This window comes from Mixophyes fleayi, chromosome 1 (assembly GCF_038048845.1).
Source record: "Mixophyes fleayi isolate aMixFle1 chromosome 1, aMixFle1.hap1, whole genome shotgun sequence".
In the NCBI taxonomy this organism is placed as follows: domain Eukaryota; kingdom Metazoa; phylum Chordata; class Amphibia; order Anura; family Limnodynastidae; genus Mixophyes; species Mixophyes fleayi.
In genome coordinates this window covers 44,249,003-44,269,821 of record NC_134402.1, presented here as the reverse complement: position 1 = coordinate 44,269,821, position 20,819 = coordinate 44,249,003, and the positions used below count along the sequence as shown (strand labels likewise).

At 42.4% G+C, this 20,819-nt stretch overlaps 1 protein-coding gene across 2 annotated transcripts in view; it reads right to left on the bottom strand.

The window, feature by feature from the left end:
* LOC142104335 (ADP-ribosyl cyclase/cyclic ADP-ribose hydrolase 2-like) overlaps positions 1 to 20,819 on the bottom strand; it is a 43,993-nt gene that overhangs the window by 7,869 nt on the left and 15,305 nt on the right. For both annotated transcript variants that reach the window (XM_075188946.1, XM_075188955.1), the window contains exons 2-8: positions 18,309 to 18,519; positions 16,424 to 16,553; positions 15,312 to 15,447; positions 12,554 to 12,636; positions 9,887 to 9,963; positions 9,100 to 9,192; positions 8,102 to 8,188 (exon numbers count right to left, since the gene is read on the bottom strand). In XM_075188946.1, coding sequence (XP_075045047.1) covers positions 8,102 to 8,188; positions 9,100 to 9,192; positions 9,887 to 9,963; positions 12,554 to 12,636; positions 15,312 to 15,447; positions 16,424 to 16,553; positions 18,309 to 18,487 — 785 coding nt within the window. In that variant the 5' untranslated portion in view covers positions 18,488 to 18,519. The remainder of the gene's footprint in view (positions 1 to 8,101; positions 8,189 to 9,099; positions 9,193 to 9,886; positions 9,964 to 12,553; positions 12,637 to 15,311; positions 15,448 to 16,423; positions 16,554 to 18,308; positions 18,520 to 20,819) is intronic.

The window sequence follows — 20,819 nt, the reverse complement described above, 5'->3', positions numbered from 1 at the left end:
CTTTTGCCCAATCCATGACGGGGTTATGGCAGGATAGCCAAGGGTGGCCCAGAATTAAAGGAACCGATGGACATTCGATAAGACGTAAGACTATGGATTCCGAATGGAGAGCGCCAACGTTCAACTGTAGTGGTGGGGTCTCCCAAGTAATCTTGCCTCCTGGCAACGGACTACCATCTAAGCCACATACCGTAATGGCAGATTGGAGTTTAATCCGCGGAATCCCAGCAGAGCGGGCAAACTCGATGTCAAGGAAGTTGCCAGCAGCTCCACTGTCAATGAAGGCTGATAGTTTCGTAGAACAAGCACTGAACGTGAGCTGTGCAGGGACCAATAGTGCATTTTTCTGGGAGACAATTTGTAGACCTAAGTGAACTCTCCCCTCGTTCCTTAGGCATGCCCGTTTCCCGACTTGTTTGGGCAAGAACGGGAGAAGTGGCCTCTTGCGCCACAATATAAACATAAGCCTTGTGACCGTCTCCTGTCTTTCTCCTCAGAGGAAAGACGGTATGCTCCCAATTGCATTGGTTCCTCACCATCCTGGGAGATAGGAACGAAGGCGGATGGAGGTGATGACGTTTCCTTTTCAGTTTTCCGCTCTTTATATCTCCTGTCAATTTTAATGGAGAGGTGCATCAGATCCTCCAGAGAGCTAGGAGACGGGTATTGCACTAGCGAATCTTTAATCTGTTCAGATAGGCCGACACGGAACTGACTACGTAAGGCAGGGTCGTTCCATCCACTGTCAGGTGACCATCTACGGAATTCCGCGCAGTATTCTTCTGCCGACCGTCTGCCTTGTTTCAAGGACCGTAGGTGAGCTTCCGCGGAGGCCACTCGATCCGGGTCATCATACAGTAAACCCAATGCCTCAAAGAAGGAGTCTACGGACTGCATGGCCGGACTGGTCTGTGGCAAAGAAAACGCCCAAGACTGGGGGTCACCCTGTAGAAGGGAAATAATAATCCCAACTCGTTGCTGCTCTGAACCGGAGGAGCGGGGTCTCATCCGAAAATAGAGCTTGCAGCTCTCCCTGAAGTTCCGAAACAAGGTTCTATTTCCGGAGAACCGATCCGGTAAATTCATTTTGGGCTCACAGATGGGATCTGGAGGAGATTGTGAAGCTTTTGTGGCTTCTTCTTGAACAGACATACGCTCAGCCAATCCCTGCATCATCTGATACAAAGACTCAACATGGCCTGCTAGGGTTTGTGCCGGAGACGGTGTGGATCCACTTGCATCCATCCTAATCTTATCTCCGTGAGTGGGCCGGTTATAATGTTAGGAACCCCTCCAGCCGGCACAACACAACCCGGAGTCTACTCTGCCAGTCAGGTGTTCACTGGAGCCCCTGATGGTGGGGACAGACTGGGCTGCAGACTGACAGAGGGTCGTGAAGTGTGTACCGGCTGGGGAGAACCCAGGCAAGAAGAGTCAGGTCCACGCAGAGGTCAAAGGCCGGCAGCAGGTAACAGTAATGATGAACAAGCTGAGGTCAGAGGTCACAGGCAAAGTAGCAGAACGGGTAAACAAGCCAAGGATCAGGGTCACAGGAAACACAAGCGAAGTCCAATACGAAGCCAAGGGTCATACACGGGAAGACAAACGTAGATACAGGATACAGGAACTGGAACAAGCAGGTCAGCAGACTGGAGCACAGAAGCTATAACCGGCAATGAGGCAGCAGACCTCATTGCCTTAAATACCCAGCTGAACCAATCACAGGTTGAACACACTCCTGTAGGTTAATAGAGCAGTCACTAATAGAACCAATCAGGGCTTGCCCCTGGCCTGCACAGTTGCAGGCTAATGCCTGTAATTGCCTCCTATGATCTGCCCCTATTAATTAGCCCACAGGCTGTAGAATCGCTGCGCCCGGCTTCCTCCTATTGCCGGGACGCAGCTCTGAAGCGTCTGTTGGTTGCCCCGGCAACGGCCGGGTTATGGCCGGAAATGACGTCCCGGTCGCCATGGCGACGGCCGGGACGCGGGTGAGTGAGTCGCGGCGGCTGGGCACTGCCGTGGCTCGTAACAGAAAAGGAGACAGATAAGCAATCTTTTTAGGGTGTGCCTGGGAAGCAGTACCCAGCTAAGAATCCCATTGGGGAAAAAGTGGCAACAAACTTTTTGGATACTGCCTGGCATACCCATCAGAATGAAGGCACGGTTTACCTTCCTGCTCCTGAATCAATATTCAATAAGGTTGACGCCCATCACTATACATGGAAAAAAATAAGTTTGCATTAGACCATTTGTTGGAGAATTCAATTGGTGCACAGTTGCATCAAGAAGACATGGAAATGGTTTCAAGACTGCAATGTCCTCAAGCATGAGGCCCTGATCATAAATGAGCATGGAGGTGAGGCATGGTAAGGTGGGAAGAAGTTCAAGGAGCAGCACTAAGGCTGCTTCAATCAGTGGGTCTCTTAAAGTACTGTATTTTATGCTCTTGTTGTTTGGGAGATTTGTTTGAAAAGGTGGGCTCCTTGAGTGCTACCAGTCTCTTCTGACACAGGAAATCAGGAGGTGGCTTTAACTGTGGTTGAAAAGTTCCAATTAATCATACACTAAACTGTGTGTGTAAAAGTCTGTCTGCTCAAGAGCTCTAGAGCTGGGGATCCCTGGATTTACATCAATTGCATTTTAGTTTTACTTAGAGTTTACTTGGATTGCAAAATAATAAAGATCAACCAAGTACCCTGTGTGCAGCTTTATAGTCTGTTAAAAGTAGTGTAACTATTTATTTATAGACATATATAAATATTTATTGCTGGGAAATGTACATTTTATTGTAGAGATGATGTAACTGCTGTTATCAAAAGTATTTTATGTGTTTAGACAGTTTTATATTGTGACTGTGCTTGTTATTTATTGCACAAATAATTTAGTTGTACAATGCATCCCTGCTTTGTGTGTGGGAGTGGGTGAAGGGAAAACTAGAATAGGAAGTAGCCATAGTCTAAAGGGGTGTGTGTAATGTTTCATTTGGATAGATGTATCTGAGTCAGGGGCGCACGCGAGAGAGCTGCTGCGCATGCGCCAGTTTCGGCAGCGCTGTCCTATACAGCAGCCGCGGCGCTGTCAAAGAAGCATCCGCGGCGGTGCTGTATACAATACAGCACTGCCGCGGATGCTTCTTTGACAGCGCCGCGGCTGCTGTATAGGACAGTGCCACTATGGTGGGCACTTAGTTAGCGGAGGGGGGTGTTTCTGGAGACTCAGAAACCCACCCTGCGTGCGCCACTGTGAGTGACTCCTCAGAACAATGTTGTATGAAAGCCTTTCATTGAAAGGAACCTGTGGGGTGGCCAGGATTGTAGTGGGCAGAACAGAAACATTTAAAATGTCCACTCTGGTGCCTTGGAAAAAACTTAGGGCCTGATTCATTAAGGATCTTAACTTAAGAAACTTCTTATTTCAGTCTCCTGGACAAAACCATGTTATAATGCAAGGGGTGCAAATTAGTATTCTGTTTTGCACATAAGTTAAATACTGACTGTTTTTTCATGTAGCACACAAACATCAACTTTAAATTTCAGTGTACAAATAAGCTATCAAGTATTTGTGTGCTACATGAAAAAACAGTCAGTATTTAACTTATGTGCAAAACAGAATACTAATTTGCACCCCTTGCATTGTAACCTGGTTTTGTCCAGGAAGGCTCTGGATCTCAGTACGTGGCTGAGAGAAAAAGTAAGATTGCTGTAAGCAACAGTGTGAGATTGGAGGCACTATCCAGCCTGAAGCTGTAAACTGGACTTGTCAGTGAGTGAACAGTGCAGGAGCATAGATGCCTCTTGAAGAGGCATTTTTAGCTCAAGGCAAGGAGAGAGTCCCTGGTAGCGCTGAGACTTAAGAGAGAGTGACAATTATGATCACATATAGTGCCAGCTCTGGGGACAAGAACTATGCAGAAGATAAATATGTAATAATGTAATAAAAGTAATTAATTATTTCATCTGGGAGAGGACCTGATCCCCATTCATTTGTCAACTGTAACTGTGTTATGCTACTAATACTGTTTCAGCTTCACTAAAACTGCAAGCGCAGGGGAATCTGTCTGATTACATATCCACTGTATATTGGGAACAAAAGATCTGAACTAAGCCTGGGAGGCGATATGCAGTGATGTAGGCAGATTTAAGTTTACATCTGTCTTGTATTCCGCTGGTCATTCAGATCTGTTATGCACTTCAAGTGTGTCTTCCTGAGTGCTGATTGGAAGCCTCCACTTTATAAACCCTCACAGGCACTCATTGCCAGTGATAGAGGTTTACACACTGGCTTCCTGGTTCTTGTATTTGTTCAATTTACCTTGCATCAGTAGTTCATGGCTCTGCATTCATTTGTCTCCTGATACCTGACTTTGCATCTTACAAGTTTGCTGGTTCCTGGCTCTGCTTACATTTGGCTCCTGGCTCCTGTTATCTGATTTGCATCTGCACACTATTCATATAGCTCAACTCAGTATACCAAGGCATGGACTATGGTAATTATTGCTTTTAGTGAGCTCATCAATCCTTTGGTGTATTAGGGTGTGCCACTCTTTAAGATCTCACTGCTCCTGATGTGTTTGCTGCACAATTGAATGTCCAGACACTGTGAACAGCTGTGCTTTGAAGACCAAAGTCCCAATAGTGAAAGCTCTTATTTCCTAATGCGTTTCTTCGCTAGTGGCGATTTCATCACCTTTAACCCTTATTTTTATTCCTATTTTTTACTATTATTTAAAAAAACTTTTTTAATTCTACTTAAGAGCACAGCAGGCATATTTCTTCTACTCCATCTGAGTATATGCACCTAAACCACCTTAGAGGTTGGCTATAAGTAAAAACATATAACTATTATACATATCAGTGAGGATTTGTTTATGCAGACAAGCTCTGGTGCACTGTGTGTGTGGTGTGTTCACCACTCAGATAGTATGTGTATTAGTGTAAAAGAGTGTCTCCCTGGAGCGGAGCCGATGAAGAGGGCAAAGAAAAGGAGACCCGTGGAGGAGCTGGAGCTGGCCAGGTGACGAACAAAAGAAGAGGACTCTAGTTACCAGACCTCTGATCCAGCATAAGTCTGGTTCCTCTGCGGTGCTTCCCGTCAGTGGTGACAGCGAATCCAAACAGAGATGGCGAGCAAATCACAAGTCACTGTGAACATCTGTTATTTGAAGACCAAGGTCCCAATAGTGACAGCTCTTATTTCCTAATGCGTTTCTTTGCTAGTGGTGATTTCATCACCTTTAACCTCTATTTTTATTCCCATTTTTTACTATTGTTTAAAAAACCCTTTTTAATTCTACTTAAGAGGGCAGCAGGCATATTTCTTGTACTCCATCTGAGTATATGCACCTAAACCACCTTACAGGTTGGCTATAAGTAAAAACATATAACTATTATACATATCAATGAGGATTTGTTTATGCAGACAGGCTCTGGTGCAGTGTGCTTGTGATGTATGTTAACCACTGAGTTTATATGTGTAGCAGTGTAGAAGAGTGTCCCCCTGGAGTGGAGCCAATGAAGAGGGCAATGAAAAGGAGCCAATTGTGGCTCATTGCATTACTAAGCCCCACCTCTGGCTTTGGTCTGTGGAGACCATTGCTGGAGGCAGTAAGACCAGTAGCTCAGGATAGCAGATGTCAAGATCAAACAAGAAGACGGCGGAGGAAGTCAGAAGATCAACGGTTGAAGATAGTAGACGCTGACAAGCAGAAAAGAGCTAGGGAACAACAGGACTGTGAGGACACCGGGGTTAGAACCGTAGTTCTCTATGTACCTGGCCCTCTAAGTTCACTGATAACACAGGTAAGGAGGCAAAAAAGATAATAACCTCTTTATTTATCAAATGTGTACACACAAAGTCAATGCAACAGTGCTCTCCAAGGAGAAACATATTTCCCCAGCAAATATAACAAAGTATCAGTAACTTCACCAGTATCGGCAAAAACCCCAACAAAGTCACCAGCAGGTTACCTCACAGCTCAGAGTCCCCTGCGAATGTAGGCTCACCAATTTCACAGAATCTACGAGTATCTCCTATGGAGTGATGACAAATCAGTCCCAAAGATATAGAACCCGATCTGATTGAGCAGGTTTCTGGTTCAAACGATCTTCTCAGGCACTGATAGAGTGCAACTACTCAATATTATTCATAAGTCCTTCTCCAAGGAAATCACACAGCAACGACCACAATGTCCCTCCAGGGTTCCCATTTAGCTCAGTTCAGAATCCTCCAGTCCTTGCCCTCTACCTTGGTCAATCACCCGGGCCGTGATCCCTTTTCATTGGTGGTGGCTGGACTCTGGGTGGTAACAGGGGTGGGGGTAGAATATGATCTCAGCAGTAGCACACCAACTGTTTCCCTGCAATCGAGTCTGGTTTTGGAACGTTCTGGTACAATGGTTGGTCAACAATTAAATCCCACCTCTTGATCTTAGGAAGAGTCCAAACCATCCCGCTCTTAACCCTTTCACTACGTTGTGATGTGTCTGGGTTCCCAGCTGCTTCATACTTTCTCTGGGCAGCCTCCCCCTGCCTTGATGGTTACAAAACAATGCTGGAGCCAGCCACCAGGCGGCATTTAATAAACTGGGTAGACCGGTGTAACCCACTTGGACCACTGACTGACAAACCAGGTTGGCCTGATATTCCCACTGTGGTGCCCGGTCTTGTCACAAGGATCAAGAGAGAAGACATCTGGAAGCCATCCACAGGAGAAGCAGCAGGTGGAAGAAAATGTTCTATCATGGCTCCAACCAGCTGGCGACGAAAACTGCCAGAAAAGAAGTCAGGGCTTCGGGCACCATTTTTCTTACATTTAAAACAACATTCAGGCACATTTTTGAGCACTAGGCCCAAGGCACAGTAGTCGGGCATAAGGCACAGGAGCTCTTTAGATATATTTCAGATCCCTTCTGTTTATTACTTATTATACAATTATTCAGCCTTAAGCCTGGGGGCACAGTATTTCAGGCTGAAGCCTGTCCAACATTTTACTAAGCTTAGAGCCTAGGTAGAGACACATAATTCAGTCTTTAAGCCTGCCTATTCCTCTTTAGGTGATTAGGTTGGGCATATTCTTCAGGCACTAGGCCTGTGGGGGTAAATTAGGTACTAGGCCAGCCAGCAGATAGAAGATCAGTCCCAGTTCATAAGAGACCACACCCGGTCTATCCCTGTTATCTTGGACCCTACAAGGAAAATCAGTACAAGAGGTTATGGACAGTGAATACACCCCAACCAGGAGCCCTTTTGCAATTTCCCCAGTGGTTGCATCATGATCAGGTGAGATCTGTGAGTATTGTTGTCATCCACAGGTGTTACAGCAGAATAAACTCATGGTTTTGTGATTGTTCATTCAGTGTACCACTCTACCCCCCATTCACACACTAATGGGTTCTAAAGTCCATCATGCTGAGAACAGTATAGTTATAGTCAGAGCCATAACTTTTTAGTGCCTGGGGCAAAAAACCAAATACCCCCCCCCAGCCCTCAATTTTAACCAAATGAACCTAAAATATTCATAAACTGCGCCCTCCTTCAGTCTTGCACCCTGGGCAGTCGCCCCTATCGCACAGCCCTAGTTCCGGCCCTGGTTATAGTGAAAGAACAACTTAGGTGTAGTTAGACCTCATTTTTTAAGGGAAGGGGGACATAAAAATGCCTTTAATAGGAACAAAGACTCATTTGGGGTTCACAATCAATAGAGTGTGTTACAGTACTTAAGGGTCAATTGTGTCCAAAACATCAAGTTATAAAACAATCTTAATTTATGTTTTGGCTGATACAAACTAAGCTCTTTGATTAGACACCTCATTTAAAACATGAGAATCTTCTCTTTGAATATTTTTAGGGTCCCAGGAATGTCTCTATCAAAATGACCCTGTCTTGGAGGACAGTGTGTGCCCAGCATTTGGTATGGGCACAGATCACCTCTACAAATGCATCACAAACATACATTCATTATTAAGCAGTTTTCTTTAGAACTCCATCCAACTGAAATGCAAGAATGATTATTATGATATTTATTAGCATTATCTATATACAGTACTCATATATCATTGCTTATTTATAATGCTCAGTTACTGACTTATTTTGTTACTTGCCTATAATTATTGTAGCATTTGTATGGAAAATGTCTGGATGTCAGAATAGATTCCAATATAGCAGTGCTATTCTCTCCACACGAATCCCTGTACGAAATACAGAAAACAGATATGAAACAGAAAATATGCAAAACATTATGAAACATGTAAAGCTTTGCAATCTTTTTATAAGGTGTAGCATCCGATACCAACATTTCTATATTTATGTATTTATTACAATAAGGCGCTGCGTCATTCATTTTCATTGACATTGTTAACATAAAAGTGAAACCACTAAATGTAAATTAAAAAAATGTAAAGTACATAAAAATGGAAACGAAAAGATTAATATTTTACAGCAAAATAATAAATATATAATAAAAATCTTAATTTGATCCCTATTTAATATCACAAAAGGGGAAAAATGTAACTCTGACCTGGCTATTATCTCTTATGCCCAACACTTAGAAGTGTGTTGAGATATCGTCTTTATTAAAGGTAATAATAATACAGTTATGTGAAACAATAGAACACGGAACTCAACTATTTTATGATATATGATAGTTCTGATGATCATGACATTTGTTAATGTATTGCAGGGAGGTAGTAGAGAAGGTTTACATTGGTATAGCATTAAGCCACCAAGGGGCTTGGGGTATCCACCACCCAAGCACTAGTAGGGGGCAGAGGACCAGACTGGCAGACCTCCAGAAAAGCGATTAGAGAGACCTTAAAGTAGGGAACATGGTGTAGAGGAATTAAAGTATTAATACTGTAATACACAGCTATTGACATATATTAATATCAAACAGTGGATTTACTTGCTCTTTAAGATGATATGGAGGGGTGACTAATTAAGACCTGTATAGTGAATAAGTGCATTCTCCCCTATTACTGCTGGTCCCACTGCGTGTGTAGCCAGGATAGTGTGAGTCTTATTTGTTCTTTTGATGACTTGCTTTAGTTTTTCTCTTATTTAAAATATTACTGTACTATAAGTATATGATGTTTTTGCTTACACATTGACTCCACCAATTTCATCCATCACCCAGATATTAATGCTGGATACTTTGTCTCTTTGAAAATGTGGAATTTCATAGTCAGCTAAAAAACTAAGTAAGGATTAAAGAAATTAAGTTAAAACATGTTTCATCATCATCATCAGCAGCAGCAGCTATTTATATAGCGCCACTAATTCCGCAGCGCTGTACAGAGAGCTCACTCACATCGTCCCTGACCCATTGGAGCTTACAGTCTAAATTCCCTAACATACACACACACACAGACTAGGGTCAATTTGATAGCAGCCAGTTTGGTATTAAAAGCCTGAAACAGAGCCTGATAGGGACGCGGTAACTGCACTGCTCTGCCCCATATCAAAATTTGGTGGAGGGCCAGCGATTCCGGTCTACCCCCTAGAGTCTTCTGCCCTGCTAAGTATGTTTCGGGCCAGCACATGCTAAGTGAAGCCTTGTAGGCACATACTCCGGTCCAAGTGCTTGCTCGCTGCAGTGGAGCAGGGGCCCCAGGAGGGTGACTCAATATTACCATGCCCTCTGACCCCTGGGTCCCGTCACTGCCACACCCCTGCAGTGCTTTCCCACCATACCTTAGAACTGTCAAAGTTATTAAACACTAGTATTAGCCAGAGGTGTGAAAGAGGGGAGTGTGATAGAAAAGTGTCAGTGGCTTTTTATAGTTTTTTATTGATAAGCCAACCCATTGGGGCGAGTCTGTAGCAGACAGACATTGTGCCTACAGCTTGATTTTAATACAAATAGGACTAATAAAACTATTTATTCTTACCTGGTTACAGGAAAAGCACCACCCGGCGTGGACCCATTCAGCATAATCTGTATCTCACCAGAGCTGTATTTCGCATACTACACATGGAAAGGAAACATTGAAATATAACATACTTGGGGAGGATATTAATCTAAAAGAACATTAGCATTCATCGATTATTGGAAACATTGAACAACACATTTTACAGAGGAGAATCTGACTATATTGTGATATAGAAACTACCCTTTAAAGTGGACCTGTCACATTTGCATTTAATGCCAGTGGTAAAAGAGATTGAGAAGACAGATAAAAAGTTGATTGAATCAATTCACTTCACAATTTCCTTGAGACATAACTGAGGATTGAGCTATTCCATTTGTGGCAATGGAATTGGTAACTTAAGCTAGTGTTGCATTGTGGATTACTGTCATTAACTTATTGATGAGTATTTGTGGCTACTTTCATAGACAGTGAATGAATGTTTCTTTATATACATGCACCCAGTCTCTTTGTTTTCTAATGTTGTGTAATGTGGATGTCTGCTGTATAGGAACTAGCATCATTCATAAGGCTGATTGTGAAGCAGTAACTATGTCTTAGCAAAATACAATTTTCCAGCAGTTATAGAAATACAGCATAAACATGAATTACTGCTTCCAAGCAAAAGTAAGATGAAGTGCAGTGCAGTCATGTGCTATTAGATCCAGGCTTTCCTTATAATATATTACTGTTGTAAATAACCAACTTGTTCCTTGCCCAAACATTGTCACCGACACCAGCGGTGGTGGTTACAAGGTACCCGGGCCTTCAATAGGAGCCTGGCTTTGAGACTCACCACCACGGCTGAACCAGATTATGTGCAGTGAAAATGACTGTGTGGTTCATTGGCTACCTGCAAGTACAAGGAGGGCACGAGAACCGGTAATAATGGGGCTGGAGATCACTTTTATTATTATTATTATTAAATATTATTATTATCAGTCTTTATTTATATGGCACACAAGATGTCCGCAAATCCATACAGATTACAAACAATAAGACCGTAGAGGGTATAACAATAAATGAGTAACATTATAACTCCTAAAGCTCAGAGCACAGCTACACTATTCAGCTACAGGAAGGATGAAGGGGGAGGGTAGCGCAGGGTAAATTCGACACAAGCTGAGAATCTGTGCCTAAAAGTGTGGGTGCTGCTAACAGGTAAGGAGCTACCGAAAGAGGTGCAAATATATGCAGGAGTGGCGTCAAGGGCAGAAAGCCCAAGGAGAATGTGGGTAGTGTAGCTGGAGCAGAAGTAATAGGTAGTGAGAAAGGAGGGAAGAGGGCCCTGCTTATAAGAGCTTACAATCTAAAGGGAGTGCAAACAGACAGCAGACACAAGGGGGAGTTGGTGAAGGGGATCTGGGGCAAGAGGAACACGTAAGAGGAACGGAGGTAGGGAGAGGGTGAGATAACCAAGTAAAGAGATGGTTAAGCAGATGGTTGGTAGGCTTTCAAGAATAGTTGAGTTTTCAGTGCCTGTTTGAAGCTGCACAGACTAGGAGAGAGTCTGATAGAACAAGGGAGATCGTTCCAGTGGTGGGGGGCAGCCAGGAGAAATCTTTGATTCAGGAGTGGGATGTGGTGATCAGAGGGGAGGAGAGGCGTCGGTCATTGGCCGATCACGGGATGGGAGGGAGTGTATATGGAGAGAAAGTTGGAAATGTATGGAGCAGTGGAGTGGGCAATTGCCTTGTAGGTGAGGGTGAGAAGGATTCTGTAGGGGAAGGGGAGCCAGTGTAAAGCTAGGCAGAGAGGGGTGACAGATGAAGAGTGGCGTGAGAGGAAGATAAGTCTAGCAGCCGTATTTAGTATAGAGTGAAGGAGAGCGGGGAAAGCCAGTGAGGAAGAGGTAGCAGTAGTTGAGAAGGGAGATGATCAGTGAGTGGATAAGAGTTATGGTGGCATTCTGGGAGAGAAAGGGCCGCATGTGAGCAATGTTATATTGGACAAGAGATTGAATATGAGGTGCAAAGGAGAGGGAGGAGTCGATGGTGACTCCCAGACAGCGGAGTTGGGGAACAGATTAAATAATGGTATTGTTACCAGTGATAGAGAGGTCAAGGGGGATGAGAATCTAGATGGAGGGAAGACAATGAGTTCAGTTTTGGCTATATTAATTTTGAGAAAACGTGAGGACATCCAGGAGGAGGTGACGGATAGGCAACTGGATACCTGAGAGAGGAGGGAGATGGAAAGATCAGGGGAAGAGAGAGGTGATGAGATCACCCAGGGAGGTGCTATACAGAGAAATGAGTGGAGGGCCAAGAACAGAACCCTGTGGGATGCCTACGCTGACAATGGGGGGGAACCAGAGGTGGAAACAGAGAAGGAGAAGTTGGCGAGGCAGCTTGCACCAGTCCTGACCAGCACAAAACCACACCATCCATATGTGGTCATAACATTCTATGGAATAATTAATTTAAATAGTATTTTAAGTTATTTTGAAGTATATGTAAAAATGAAAACTAGTCTGGTCATGAAGAGGTGAGAAGAGCTCATGGATCATAACCCTTAAAGTTGTGTTCCTGATTACCCATTGAAACAGTAACAGTTCTTGAATACTCTGTATTTAATACTTTTGGATTTAAAAATGTTATACAATGTTTTTCGTTTGCTATTTAATAATTATCCAGTGGAGGAACTTACAGTAACAGAAGCCATTCTCCAGAAGGACTCCTCAGCATTGTGTTCACATTCTGCCATAACGGGACATGAGTCGTAGTCAATCCCTAAACCCACAGAAAGGAATCATAAATTCCAGAAACTGATAAAAACTATTCATTGATTTAACAAAGAGGACAACAATAAATGGAAAAGTGCAAATAAATACCTTGGAGGGACATTTCTACAACCAAAGCCTCTGCTCTGGGGAAAAACGCACAATTTTATAGTATGTACTGTATCTAAATCATAGGGAAACCTTAGTATAAATATTACTCACACCTAGTAAGTAAAACATGCACTGCTACATTTAAGGATTTCAAATACACCCTATGGATATTGTGTAAATTAGTGCTGTCGGGGAGGGGTAGTTTGCCCATTTTTTTCTAGGGTCCCCGTCGTTCGTCCCATAGCCCCGAAAACCGGGCTGTGTGATGCTAATTTGGGAGCTGGGTGACCACAGAGTAATTCATGCTTAAGTACTCCTATTGATCCATGCAACCCCGTTCCCTTTCAGGTACTTTTTTAAAATGGCAAACAAGCGGCTACTGGTAATGCACCTTAAAGTGCTGATAATATGTTAGTATGATAGATAAATTTTTTGCAATATAAAATATACATTCTGACAAGGATACTAAAATTTGACCATAACAGTTAAATATGCTGTAAATTCAAATACAATTGTATACTATTCTTCAGACATAATAATTTTTCTGCCAAACAGTTTTATATCATATGGGATATCCCGTAGGGGAAGTCAGGTGGTAAGTGCAGGAGGGAGCGTGGAGTCCTCCTAGACTCCCGGAAGTGTACTCAACATACTGGATTCCGGCAGAGGCAGGGCTTAATGAGGCGCTTGAGGTCACCATGGCCCCGCCCCATGCTATGTAATGCTGAGATTCATGGCATCATATAACAGGGGGCGAGGCCTGATGACGCAAATCGCATCATTAAGCTCTGCCTCTGATGGGATCCAGGGTGGTTCCTAATATCCCGGGAGCCCAGGAGGACTCCCCTAAATTAGGGAGCCTCCCAGAATTTCCGGTAGAGTAGACAAGTATGTTTTAAATATCAACACAGATTTAAACAAAAGAACAAACATAGACAGAAGGGGGGGGTAAGAAAGGCTGGGGAAAGATCAAAGTCTGCGTCTATTTTGTTTATAGCATTGTGGCAGATACTTGATAATAGGCTCCTCCTGGGATTTCCACTGACAGTAAGGCGTTTTTCCTTCAATAAATTGGCCCCTAAATATGTTATAATATTAAGACTTACTGATTTCTCTCCAGGTAGATAAAGGTTGCCAATAATCCTGTGTTACCTGGGGCGCAGCATATTAATCTTATCCAACACACAGGGGCGGGCTGGACCGGGGGGCAGCGGGCACCCGGGCCGCTCAGTCTAAAGGCTGTTCGGGTCGGCCGCCTCCCCCCATCCCCCCCGTGGCCGCCGGTAATATTGACGTCTAATAATCACGTGATGAGGCAGCGCGCAGGCTGCCGCATCACGTGATACACGATGCGGCCGCGTCATATGACGGGCCAAAACCTGCCAGCCCGCGTCTGCCAACACAGGACTAAATTTGTCCCGTCTCCTTGCTCACGTTAGAAAGCTTCTTCTTTTATTTATCTTTACAAAAAAAGGTTATGAGCAAATGATGAACAACCTTTCTCCCTGCTTCTCTTCCCAATAAATAATCAAACAACTATCAGCAACTTATATGACTGGCTGATAGTTTCATAGTTGCTTGCGTTACTTTCCACTATGAAGTCCAAATGGCTGTCAGAGTTAATTGATTCATCAACCAATAAGCTGATAACTCTTGTGAGCGGGACCCGGTGAGAGAAATCTAAGATGCTGTCAAGAAGAGAGTGTCAGGACAAATATATTTGCCACCATTTAAAGTAAAGATGCTCACTGACCCCTGGATCTGGATTAGCTTCATGTTTTTGCTTTGGTTTTGGCAAAATCACCCTCGTGTGTTTTGGTTTTGGGTTTTTTTTATAAAAAAATCCTAAAATATGCTAAAATCACATAATTTTACTCTTTTTTTTCCCTACATTATTATGAACCTCAATAATACTAATTTCAGGTCATTTGCAGTCAATTTAGACCACCTCACAGGTCACAATATTATTTTCATACACTTTCAGACAAAGACTGCAGCGACCTGGCTGGATGGTAAGCGACAGAGCAATGACACACACACACGGCAGTTCCTAGCACATCTAGTAAACATTGGCACACAGCAGTGGCAGAAAAGAAAAGTGGGGGTCCGCCCTCCCTCCCACCCCTCGATATGTTGGATCTTAAAAAGGAATTCAAAACTTGCGAGAGCCGAGATCCGACGACGGCACAATGACGTTTTGCCTCATTTCCGATTACGAGGGCGCGCGACAGCTCGGCTCGGTACTCGGATCCCCTAAGTTCGGGTGCGTTTGGTTCTCCAGGAACCGAGCCTGAGCATCTCTAATTTAAATCTCTTCATATCAGACCTTGCACCAAGTAAGGCACTTCCTATGCACAGGGGGCCTAATTAATAAGTATTGTGATGGTACCTGTTCTATTATCACCATCCCACCATGTACCAGACAAAAGCATTTAAAAAATGCTTTATATAAACAACACTCAGTGCCTTTATAGCAAAACACCTGCACTCCTATTTGGAAGATAAATTGCTAGGAACCCTAATGTAGAATGCTATTTGTAGCCAATATTCAGATATTTTCTATGCTTCTCTAACCTGAATCACTGGTTGATCCACAGAAGTACAGATTATCTGCCAGCCACCCCATTAAGGTGTCACCCAGAGGCATGTAACGATTTGCTCTCTCTGAATATCGGTGCACCAGTTGCTTGTTGTTTTCCCAGAAAAGAGACTGCAATAGACAAACATGAGAGAGAAATGAATATTATAAGTCTTCTTACTGCATGGACCTGTATGTAGAATATATCATGTCATAGCCAGCATAGTAAAGGTTCTGCAGATGGGGCGGCACTGCCAAAAAGGAACAACAATGTGCTGTAAACCACAGCAACCAATCAGATATCAACTTTTACCAGTCTAGTATATTCAAATTCAAAGCTAACCTGTGATTGGCAGCAATCGCACACAGCACATTCCTTTGTTAAAAAGCTCTACTCTACTATCATTCCAGATTGCGGTCTCTTCTTTTTATTAATATTATTGTAACTATTTCTTTAAACATTCAATCACAGGATTTTATTCTACAGTGCATGGTGTAAATAAGCAACAAGCTTGTACTGCGTTTTTATCAGAAATTATTTGCAGGATGAGAGTTAAAAGCTGTTGAGGTTCAGGAAAATAAAGCATCAAAATAATGTAGGAGGTCCGTGGTGTAAAATTGGTTTGTATGTTTTATTGGTTAGTTGTAATAGTATTCTGCTCTGTAGATTACCGAGAGGTAAATGTGCAAATTATTCATTATTAAGTTCATCATTATCAAAAGTAAAGTGAAACTTTGCTATTGATGTATTCATGTTCATCTCTTGCTACAATTAGATAAGTGCATATTTACAACAAAGCTCGATGGTTCTTATTATTAGCCCTACTGATAAAAAATATACTTTACACATATACCCACTAGGCCAGTGGATCTCAAACTTTCTCAGTTCGAGGCACCCTTAAGGTCGTCATATTTCTTTCCAAGCATCCCTAAGCTAAATAATTATCAAGCAGTCCCCCGTCTGACTTACCCAGCTTACCACTGGCCCTGGAAGTGGCACCCCTGTGAGATCTCCGAGGCACCCCAGGGAGCCTCGGTACACAGTTTGGGAACCGCTGCATTAGGTGCTTGTATTATGCGTCTTGGTTAATAAATTAGATAACAGAACCTTATTTGCTGGGATGTCATGGAGCGTCAGGTTGATATACAATTCATAATTAGATGGCAGTACAGAACATGGATCCTTGCTGACAAAGGCACTCTTAAAGGCGGCCCATATAGCAGAGCAGTTCTTCTTACTGTAAGACACAAACGTAAAAGTGGGTGTTAAATGGTGTATTATTTGTGCTCTATATTGGCTACATTCTTTGTTACAGTGTACCCGCAGCTGGAATGAATTAATGTATACAAAACTGTGGCCAATCAATCTATTGTGCTTCAGTGATATTGCAGAGTTTCTGCAGCCCATAAATTGGCTGCCTCTAAGTGTTTCAGCGAGGGGCATTGGTAGGTCCTCATAAGACACAGGGCCCAGGTCCACAAATGTATTAAAGACATTTGTAGTCATGCCCAAAATAGTGTGGGTATATATCAGCAGAAAGACTGTGATACAGCATCAGTAACATTACTGCATTATGTACAGTGTAGTATGTACAATGTATCACTACCGAGTCTAAAGCTCCACGACTTAGGCTGGGTACTTACTACAGAAAATTTCTTCAGATGTGATCTCCTTAATGACTTTTCCAACGAATGAAAGCCCCAATCAGCATGCCGATTCATGTGTACACACTATACACATTTTACAAGACCTCCAGATCTGTGCTCTTCACTTGTCATAACCATCAGCTGAAAAGATTGTGACTCTGTAAACTCTATGGTGATACACACTGCAGAATTGGAACGACATCGTTCCATCGTGTACAGAGTTTTAGTTTGTTTATAAAATCAAACGAAACGATGTTCTTTGGAACGACAATCGTTGATTGTTGGAGAGTACACACTAATGAGATATCAAACTGAACGGACAGTTATCGTGTGATTGACCCGATAATCTGGTGAAAATCCTGTAGTGTGTACTCAGCCTTATGCTTTGTGACAACACTGAGTGGTTTGATTAATTTTGGCTACTACATTCACCGGAGAAGGTATCCTAAATTGAATGAATGTGTGTTAGCTTTTTAATAAGCCATCCCAAGTTTTTGGCCAATCGCTAGCAGCTGTCAGGCTCTTATATGATAAAGGTTGCGAAGACCTAAAACAGCAAGGTTGAGAAATATCTATGTAACACCAACATAGCTGGGTGTGCTGATGCCCCTGTGTGATGTGTGTAGGAGGGAACTACCTCTGGAGCATGCCTAAAATGGAGTGGCAGGAATGGAGCATTGAAATATTCGCTCCAGTGCCTGGGCAAATACTCTGAGCCAGAGAAGAAAGACCCCCGTCAGTGAGAGGTCCATTCGATTCCCCCTTCTTCAGATGCTGCTCTGATGGACAAAAGCAGTTAAATGTAAGTCAGTCTGTTCCCAGGGGGAGGTCCCAGCTCCCCGTGATAATAAGAGGAGGCGGAGATTCTGCTGTACGGTGCGGTGACAGCTCAGAGGGAGCAGCCGAGCCAGGTGCTGTCATACTGAGTTGTCAGATAGATGAGATGCAGGCAGACAGGGGCTACATCTGTGATTAACAGTTTGACAGGCAAAGGTTTGTTTTTTGCTTTTTGGGTTTTTTTGTATGAATTTTTTGAATGTATACTTAGGCTAAAACAAGGAAATATCCAAATTCTGCAACTTTGCTCACTTAGGTAATTATAAAAAAAATAAAATGACATTTTCTCTACTAATACACAGTTGCAAGAAATATAGCTGTAAACCTGGCATGTTAATTAGAACAAATGAGACAAAATTATAATACATAAAACCAGAATATTTGCACAATGCCTATTCGTTTTAAATGAAGTTTTTTATTTTGAAAGACTGAACTAATATAGTAATGTGGGTCATACTCTCAATTACTTAATAGACATCATTCAAAAATATTCAGAGGAAAGCACTTACCCCACAGAAGGATTCACTGTTTCAATGTAATCATAACACCTGCCAATGAGAATGTTCTCCAGGTTGGGGGTGGTACCTGCCCCCCTCCATTTCTTTCCGGCTCCTCCTTGTAACTGTACAAGATTAAATGTACTAAGGAGCAGACTCCCCAGGGCCAACAAATGAGAGATATACATCATGAGTCAATGGCAACACGTCAAGCTGAAACAACCTGTACAAAACATAAGCCACAATCATATAATTCACACTTCCAGTAGGTTCCAACATGGGCTATATATATATATATATATATATATATATATATATATATATATATACTGTTAACAAAAAAATGTGTAGCTATATTCCAGCTGGGTCACTGTTATCGTTGTGTTATTTATTCACCATTCTTGGATTTTCAGGGTATTTCTATTTTTTTAAATCATACGTTGCAGAAGTCACTGTTTCCATAGTTATGGATTTAGCAGTGGTCAAAAGCCGCCTATTGACAATATTTAAAAAATACTTCAAGGACACTTTTGCATCCAGGTAGATTACAGGCAGCGCTGACTTAGCGGACCTTGAGCACAAGAAAACTTTCCTATCATGTTTACTGAGTTTGAGAATAGTGTAATATTTGCATTTTAAATATCAATTTTCTACAAATGTTATGTTCTAAAGCCTGCAGAATAAGTATGGATCAGTGGTGGAAGTGGACATTTAGAAGTGACGCTATGAAAAATGTAATGGGAATGTGATAGTGTTACAATGAAGGCAGCAGGAGAAGTGACAGTATGACATACCACCATATACACCCCACTTCTACCACTGTATATACTGTATATATAATGTAAGTGACTGGAATGTGATAGTGTTACAATGAAGGCAGTAGTAGAAGTGACGGTATGACATACCACCGTATACACCCCACTTCTACCACTGTATATACTGTATATATAATGTAAGTGACTGGAATGTGATAGTGTTACAATGAAGGCAGTAGGAGAAGTGACGGTATGACATACCACCATATACACCATCACTTCTACCACTGTATATACTGTATATATAATGTAAGTGACTGTAATGTGATAGTGTTACAATGAAGGCAGTAGGAGAAGTGACGGTATGACATACCACTGTATACACCCCACTTCTACCACTGTATATACTGTATATATAATGTAAGTGACTGGAATGTGATAGTGTTACAATGAAGGCAGTAGGAGAAGTGATGGTATGACATACCACCGTATACACCCCACTTCTACCACTGTATATACTGTATATATAATGTAAGTGACTGGAATGTGATAGTGTTACAATGAAGGCAGTAGGAGAAGTGACGGTATGACATACCACTGTATACACCCCCACTTCTACCACTGTATATACTGTATATATAATGTAAGTGACTGGAATGTGATAGTGTTACAATGAAGGCAGTAAGAGAAGTGACGGTATGACATACCACTGTATACACCCCACTTCTACCACTGTATATACTGTATATATAATGTAAGTGACTGGAATGTGATAGTGTTACAATGAAGGCAGTAGGAGAAGTGGCGGTATGACATACCACCGTATACACCCCACTGTATATACTGTATATATAATGTAAGTGACTGGAATGTGATAGTGTTACAATGAAGGCAGTAGGAGAAGTGATGGTATGACATACCACCGTATACACCCCCACTTCTACCACTGTATATACTGTATATATAATGTAAGTGACTGGAATGTGATAGTGTTACAATGAAGGCAGTAGGAGAAGTGTCAGTATGACATACCACCGTATACACCCCACTTCTACCACTGTATATACTGTATATATAATGTAAGTGACTGGAATGTGATAGTGTTACAATGAAGGCAGTAGGAGAAGTGACGGTATGACATACCACTGTATACACCCCCACTTCTACCACTGTATATACTGTATATATAATGTAAGTGACTGGAATGTGATAGTGTTACAATGAAGGCAGTAGAAGAAGTGGCGGTATGACATATCACTGTATACACCCCCACTTCCACCACTGTATATACTGTATATATAATGTAAGTGACTGGAATGTGATAGTGTTACAATGAAGGCAGTAGGAGAAGTGACGGTATGACATACCACCGTATACACCCCCACTTCCACCACTGTATATACTGTCTGCACTGGTAGACCAACAAGAGTCAATAAGTGGGAAAGGAAATGAAGATAAAGGTCAAGGTCAAAGTGCAAAAGAGGAAACAGTAAAACTGAGGAATAAAAAGGTAAATCTGCAGAAAGCACTTGGTGCCGAAGTCACAGATATACAAGAGAAAATTAAGATCATGTACCAGGTTGAAAATGTTGGAAAGCAATATAAGACTCAATATGAAGGATTAAAGATTCAGCATGATAAGCTGGTTGCTGAAACCCTCCTAGCTCAGACAGCACTATTAGAAGAGCGAGCTTCTCAAACAGAAGTACAAGAGTTAAGAGATTCCCATGACCAAGCTGAAATAAAGATATCTGCACTGGTAGATCAA